Source organism: Cucumis sativus, chromosome 3, assembly GCF_000004075.3.
Source record: "Cucumis sativus cultivar 9930 chromosome 3, Cucumber_9930_V3, whole genome shotgun sequence".
Classification (NCBI taxonomy): Eukaryota; Viridiplantae; Streptophyta; class Magnoliopsida; order Cucurbitales; family Cucurbitaceae; genus Cucumis; species Cucumis sativus.
Window position 1 is genome coordinate 29,033,469 of NC_026657.2, and position 8,100 is coordinate 29,041,568.

Sequence of the window (8,100 nt, forward strand, 5' to 3'; positions counted from 1 at the left end):
AATTGCAAACAAGTCGGGTTGGATTAGGACGAGTTAGGTCAATCAAAAGATGAAGAAAAAAAATGTAAATATACATAAAACAATATTGTTGTTGGTATTCAATTTTGTGTACAATCAAAAGATTGTCGAGCACAAGCGACATACAGAGAGAAAATCTTTTTCCTCATCGTAGGCAATAAGAGAAGCAAGCCCATCAAGAAAAAAGTCCAGATGTTAGAGGTAAAGGCATGTGTGTGGCCAAACTATAGGTTACACCTTGTTACATGCATTGACTCGTGTTGGTTGAAAGAAGCCCAAAATCCTAATTTTAGCTATTAACTTATAAATTTATCCTAAAATCATTCTCAACTTAGAAAAGGTAAAACTTAACGAACTTTATAACAATTAATGCATTTGATTTCACCTAAACATACCCTATAATTTAAGTTAATTTCAAATCTTACCATAATTTCATTCGCTCAAGCAACATAACATTAAACAGATCAGCAACCACCCTATCTTGCTTTTCATTTCGGATCATCACCCCCAACTTTACTCTATTTCGGTCCGCTTTAAAAGCAATATGAAATTTGCACTATCAACTTTAATATTAAATATCATCGGAAAAAATTCAACTTAAATGATCTAAAATGTTGTAAAAGCATGAATTTTTGTTTGAATTATTCGATCTAATATCAATAAATAATGCAGAAGATGATCATATATGATCCTCATACATCCCATCTCTAATTTAATAAAATCCCATTAAAAAATTATTATTTTCCACTTTTGATTGATGGCAATAATAAGTAAATTATATATATATAAAGATATAAGAAGACAGTTGTTGTAGGTAGTTGTAAGAATAAATGTAGAAGAATTGAGAGAAGGCTCTTCCTACTCTCAACAACAAAATCCATAGTTTCAACATTTAAATCCAACATTTTTACATTTAATTAATCCCACTTTCTCTTTAATTACTTTTCTTTTAATTCACCTATTTCTATATGCTTCTAAGAAACACAGAGTTTTGGTTTGACAAGTTTTTCTTACATCATCTAATTAAACCAACTAATTAAAATAGAAAAGTTTAAGAAAGGTCCTCCAATAATAACTTTATAAAAGGAATAATTTAAGTTATATCTTTTAAAATGATACAATACAATTGATACACAGTATGTATCGATCGACAATTATGTGATTTTGTTGTGTGAATCAATAATTGTACTAAGAAAAATTGATTGACAAGAAAAATCGTTGCTATATTCTATACTTTTGTAGGACATGGTCCAAGTGACAATAGAGTTTCTCTAGCTTTAATTAAAAATTGTATCACTAAAATAGTTTTTGAAAATAAAGATATAGGTAAGATGAAAAAAATGTTGTGCAACGAGAAAATAACTACGATAAATATTTTCAAACACTTTTTCTATTAAAAGAAAAGTATACGATGATCAACACGGGAAACAAAGTCAATTTCCAAAACTATTAAAAAAATATGTGATCAAATTGGGAGATGAATTGGGTTGGGTGAAAAATGAAATTCCAACCAAAAGCCTTGTTGATAGGGTTGCCACCCCTAAAAAGATGTAACCTTTGGTTGGCTAAATATGACAAGCAACTTTGGTTGTTTATCATGTTGCCCAAATGTATAGATAGAAAGAAAATTAAAGAAATAGTGTAATTTTGACTTTGCCCAAATACATTGAGTGTAGAAATAAAGTTTTGGTTCTTTTCTTGTTTTATTGTAGAGAGAACCATAATTTGGTTGGGTGTTGTTGACATAAGAATGCAAGTGTGCAAAAGGCAGAATGAAGAAGTATACACCACAAAAGGTTTTAAAAACTGTAAGAAAAAATTCAGGTGGAAAGACAAAAGAAACCTAATAAATATGGTTGTTGAGAAAAAATTAAAACACTTTGATTTTTAAAACTCTAATTTGTCTCTTATTATTTTTTCCTATTAACACACAAACCAATCAATTCAATTAGATCTATTATAATTTTGATTGGTTTAAATTTTGTTATATTTTAAATAGACAAGTTTTGTTATATTCAATATGATGAGATGTATATTAGTAAATTGGGAGTTTGTATGAAGGAGAAATATTAAAAGGGAAAAGAGAAAGAATGGTTGTTAGAAACGAGAGAAGTGAGGTTGAGAGTGGTGAGAAAATTGTGTGTGTTAAAGTGAGAGATGGGGCGGAGGCGGAGGCGGTTAAATGCGGCAGTGAGGGTGGGACGGCGGCGCCTATAAACTAAAAAAGTAGGCCAATTCAATGTTATCCACCTCAACCACTCAAATCTCCCCTTACTTCTACACCTCTACTTTTTTATTTTATTTTAATTTCTTCAACATATTTAATAATAAAAACAAATATTAACCAAACCTATTTAATACTTTACTCCTCTCTCTCTCTCTAACTTTACCCATCTTTTTAAATAATTCTATTTCTATCATCAATTTTAAGTACTCTATAAACATTTTACTTTTTCTAAACATTTCATTTTAAATTTAAAAATAATAATTAAAGGGAAAGAAGGCTCCAGAGTTGAGAGAGATAAAATGACCTAATCAAAAAAATTATTCAAAAATATATTTTAAACGTGAGTAGTAATTCACTCTTATAATATTAAACTTACGTCCACTTGTAAATATTACATTTCATGGATGTAGCATTGATATGAATTCAAAAAATGAACATTTTTAAAAGTAATTAAATAAATTAAAATATTTACCTTTTATATCAATGTCATATAAATGTTTATCAAATTTATTATTAATATAATTAAATTTTGTTATTTTTAATAATTTTTTTTATAAAATTCTAAAAAATTAAGAAGAATTATTGTAAATATAATATAAATAAAGTATATTTACATTATTTGAGAATCATACAGTTTGTATTCACTAGTTTAAATTTACTTTTTAAAATGTTTTGTTTTCTTAATTTTTTTTAAACATCCACGTTAATTTATATTTTCATCAACGTCGAGATTTTAAATCTATTTTTATTCTATAGTCCATCAAATCATCTAGAATAAAAAAGTTGCAACTAGAGACAGTACTAAATACTAATAATATACCAAAATTTTGGAATTAAAGTACAAATTAGACTTGAAAGGTTGAAGTGGTTTTTTTTAAAAGAGATTAGAGTTTGAAGCAGTTGGTAAAAATGGTGTAAAATTTCCAAATTCAGGTACAGATCTCTCTCCACCACATGGATCTTTTTCCATGCATTATTTTTGTAATTATAGCATTTGGCTAACTTCCCTTTATAAACCCCTTCTTCTCCCCTTTTCTCTTCTCAACTCATTAGTCATTCCTCCCTCCATTCTCTCTCTCTCTTTCTCTTTGTTTTTCCCAACGAATTCCCCATGGGAGCTTACCGCCAATTCCCCTCCATCTCCAAATGCACCACCACCCACGACCGTTCCCACCAGACCGTCGCTGCAGATTTAGACGGAACTCTTCTTATTTCCCACAACGCTTTCCCTTACTTCATGCTTGTCGCCGTCGAAGCCGGGAGCATTTTCCGAGGACTTCTCCTTCTGGCTTCATCTCCTTTAGTTTACTTAATTTACTTGTTCTTATCTGAATCTCTCGCCATTCAGACTTTCATTTTCGTTGCATTTGCTGGATTGAAAGTCGCGGATATCGAAATGGTGGCTCGCTCTGTTTTGCCTAAATTTTACTCTGAGGATGTTCATCCATTAACTTGGAAGGTGTTTAATTCGTTTGGGAAGAAGATTATTGTGACCGCTAATCCGAGGATTATGGTGGAGCCGTTTGTTAAGACGTTTTTGGGCGCTGATAAGGTGATCGGAACAGAGCTTGGAGTGACGAAATCCGGTAGAGCTACTGGATTTGTTAAGAAACCTGGGGTGCTTGTTGGCGATCTGAAGAAGACGGCTCTTGTTAAGGAAGTTGGGACGGATTTGCCTGATTTAGGCCTCGGTGATCGAGAAACTGATCATGATTTCATGTCCATTTGCAAGGTGATCTGCTACCAATTTCTTTCAATTCTCATACTACTAATCTCATATTTGCTATATCCATTTTCTTTTATATGATAATCTAAATTTACAAAATAATCAACATGTCAAATTTTCAAATACAGGAACAAATTTCCAATACTTCATTCCTTCATTAACTAAGAATAGCATTTAAGAACTAAGTATGGTCTAGTAAATAAATTAATAAATATGAAGTGTCACATAAGAGTGGTGGTAGGTTTTACAATAATCCTAACTTTTCTTTTTTTAGTTAAAAGTAATTAATATAGAAGTTATCTCTAAACTATATATTATTTTTAGTACAACGAAAATTATAGTGGATTAATTTTAATTAGGATATTTTCTTAGTACAGTAACTTCTAAGTTTAGTTTGACGTATTTGAACTATGATTATTTTTCTAATGAGTTATCATCGTTTCTAATAAATTTATTTTTTCGAGTTGTCAAATTTTAAGATGTCACATGTAATTAAGATAAAAAAATTTATATTAAAGATTCTACACAAAATTTATGTGTTGTTTATAAAAATGGTTGCAACTTAACTATTTAACCGTATTCATTGTTACCGTGTTTATGCAATTTAAACAGATCTATAAAGGAAAACATAATGTAATTAGTGGGTAGGTAAGTATTGATATTAGAAAAATTAGTATATTTGCTCATTCCTCCTTAAAAAGAAAAATTAACGTTAAGTTAAAAAAATATAGACAAACAACTTTTTTTTTTTTATAGTAAATTTAATACAAAATTGAATGTTTTAGAAATTATATATATACATTGGACAGTTGAGAGATTGAATTAATGGTATTTTCTTTTGAGAGGATTTAGTTAATGAACTTAACTTTAATTAAATGACCATTAAACCATTTTCAGTAAGCACCTAGTGGGTCTAATACACATATTATGTGACTCAATCTCCAACCAAACCTCAATAAATTTCATTTTCATTTCAACATATTTAAAATCCTCCAGCTGTTTTTTCTTATTTTTTTGCCTAGCACGTGCCTTCAATTAATATTGTTTTGTTTTATTACTATGTACATTTATTTTTATTTAAACTACGCGTGTACCGTATACCATAAAGTTTCTATATTTACATCGGCTCGAGGTAAAGCAATTACTTACCTTTATTTAAAATTAAAATCAAGTAAAATTCTCCAAAAATTTGATAAAATATTTTGGTTTATTTTACTATTTGTTTTTTAAAAAACATCATTTTCATATTGTGATAGCAACACATCGTATGAGTTTGTATTGCCACAAGATCTTCATTTTGCACCCATACCTTCTAAACTCAATTTCATTCATCGTGAATGAATATCAAGCCATGCAATACCCTGCACAAAATAACCCATGCTAGACACTATTAAAGATTGTGATGTGACACACTTGAGTTTCTTTTTTCTTTGTTAGGTATGTCATTGGAATCTCATATCCCTATCGACTGTATTGAAAAAATTGGAATTAAAAATTTATGAGAATTTTTGTTTTGGAAATAATATTTAGGGGGTTGTGGGTGATTTTGCAGGAAGGTTATATGGTGCCAAGATCCAAGTGTGAGCCACTACCGAGAAACGAACTTTTGAGCCCAATTATTTTCCACGACGGGCGATTTGTACAACGGCCGACGCCATTGGCGGCGCTATTGACCTTCTTATGGCTGCCGGTCGGTATCATCCTTTCAATTTTCAGAGTCTACACCAACATCCCCTTACCGGAAAGAATCGCTTGGTACAACTACAAATTTCTCGGAATCAAGCTCATTGTTAAGGGCAGTCCACCACCGCCACCGAAGAAAGGGCAGAGCGGCGTTCTCTTCGTCTGCAACCACCGCACCGTCTTAGATCCAGTGATCGTCGCCGTCGCATTAGGCAGAAAAATCAGCTGCGTTACTTACAGTATAAGCAAATTCACAGAGATAATTTCTCCGATCAAGGCCGTGGCTCTGTCGAGAGAGAGGGAAAAAGATGCGGCTCACATTAAACGGCTTCTTGAAGATGGCGACCTTGTAATTTGCCCAGAAGGGACCACTTGTAGAGAACCATTTCTGTTGCGATTCAGTGCTCTGTTCGCGGAGCTAACAGACAGAATCGTCCCCGTCGCCATTAACACGAAACAGAGTGTGTTTTATGGGACAACGGTTAATGGATACAAATTGCTGGATCCGTATTTTGTATTTATGAATCCGAGACCGACTTACGAAATCACGTTCTTGAATCAATTGCCAGCGGACATGACTTGCAGCAGTGGGAAATCGGCGATTGAAGTAGCGAATTACATTCAGAAGGTACTCGGCGGAACCCTAGGGTTTGAGTGTACTAATTTGACAAGAAAGGGGAAATATGGAATTCTCGCCGGAACTGATGGCCGAGTTTCTCCTGAAAAAGAAAATGGAGAATTAGTTGTTAAGAAGAAAAGTACTTAAAAGAGAAAGAAAACAAAAACGAAGACAAAAATCCCAATTATTCTCTATTGGTTTGATTTTGCATAAGAAAAAAGTTAATTATTAGAATGGGAAAAAAACAAAAATAAGTTTCGGGTGCCAAGATGGTCATAGATTAATTAATCAATCATCATATAAATCGTTTTATGTATATTGTTCTCTTCCAATATGTATACAGAAAAATGCTGTTGTTTTTAATGTGATAGTTTTCTTCTTTTGACTATTATGTAACATTCATCTTAAAATCATTAACTTTTTAAACGTTAATGAAGGGTTTTTATCTATAAGTTTCATATGTTTGAATTTATATGTTTTAACCAACGATTTTGGTCAATGTCTCGATAAATTTTAAAGTTCTTCATATGATAAACATTTACAAAGTTCATAAGTTCTATTAGATATAAAATTATTTGTTTAATTTAACTTATAGATAAATATTTTTAATAATGTCTCTTGAGAGAAAAATAAGAGCTTCTCCACCTACCTATCTAATCCACTAATCGAATTTACTTCTTTCAAAAATTTCAAGTAAGCTTTTAGTTTTGTCTCTTCTATATACATGTGTGTGAAATAGAGTAAATAAACCAAAAATCTTATAGATATTCAAAGTGTTGCATTTCAATTATACTTTTCAATATATAATATAATTAGAACGGCAGAAAGAGGGGAAGGGGGAAGCCATGGCGGCGACGCTGATGGTGGCAGAACCTTATATTAGTTGGGATTCGCCAAATAGCATATAATTTGAATTTGGGTGTGGCAATATGAAAGTCAATGCTATGGCTACAATATGCATTTATATCTCTGCCAACTCTCCCATCCTTTAATTTATATCATAAAACACATCCATAAAACTCCAAAATATTCATAACCCATCTACCCTTCTCATCAAGTAGAGTAAACACATATACTACCAATTAAAGTTTAGCTCAACCATTACATGTATGTATAGTTCAAATCCTTCGTTCGATTGTACTAAACAAAAGAAACATATCATTGTTTTGTGTTGACTAGTATACAAGAGAAAAACGACAATAATAACAAATAGAAATCGTCATCCTCTTGTTGAAACAACAATAATAGTCATAATAAAAGGGCAAGTTTTGGTTGGTTCTTTAGGTTATAGTTTGGTAGAGGAGAGTGTAAATAAATAATATATGTGATAGTGTTATGTGGTATTTATTAAACAACGCTGGCAATAGTAGAGGATATACAATAAATCTCACACCAACCAAATTTATGGGTCGATCCCAATACCTCATGGATAGTAACAAAACAACAGCTAAATATTATATCATTCAATATTAATTATTAATTCTCAATCCCAAACATCGTTGACCTCATCATAATGCATATACACCTTCTATCAAATTCTAAATGGTTAGAACGACAATGCCATCGAAATAATATTTGTTATGACATAACACAAAAACGTTTCATCTCAAAGTTGGTAACTAATTGTGTTATGATGAATGGGTATCTTGACGTTGTTCTCATACACGATCGTATATATGTAACGAGGAATAGTTTTTTATTTTATTTGAAGGAAGGAAAATAATAATGGGGTGGAAATGAAGTGATGAATAATAATTAAGAAGAGATGAGGACAGACTGGAAAGTTGAGGGGGAGAAATGAATTAGGGGGATATGTTTATGTGGTAG

General features: G+C 31.4%; 1 protein-coding gene across 1 annotated transcript; it reads left to right on the forward strand.

Annotated features, from left to right (window-relative positions):
- The first annotated feature begins 3,270 nt into the window (after window positions 1–3,270).
- Window positions 3,271–6,725, forward strand: LOC101214865 (glycerol-3-phosphate 2-O-acyltransferase 6). Its single transcript, XM_004137680.3, has 2 exons — window positions 3,271–3,977; window positions 5,524–6,725. Exons 1-2 carry the CDS (start codon window positions 3,357–3,359, stop codon window positions 6,418–6,420), a joined length of 1,518 nt encoding a protein of 505 aa, XP_004137728.1. The 5' UTR covers window positions 3,271–3,356; the 3' UTR covers window positions 6,421–6,725.
- The last annotated feature ends 1,375 nt before the right edge of the window (window positions 6,726–8,100 follow it).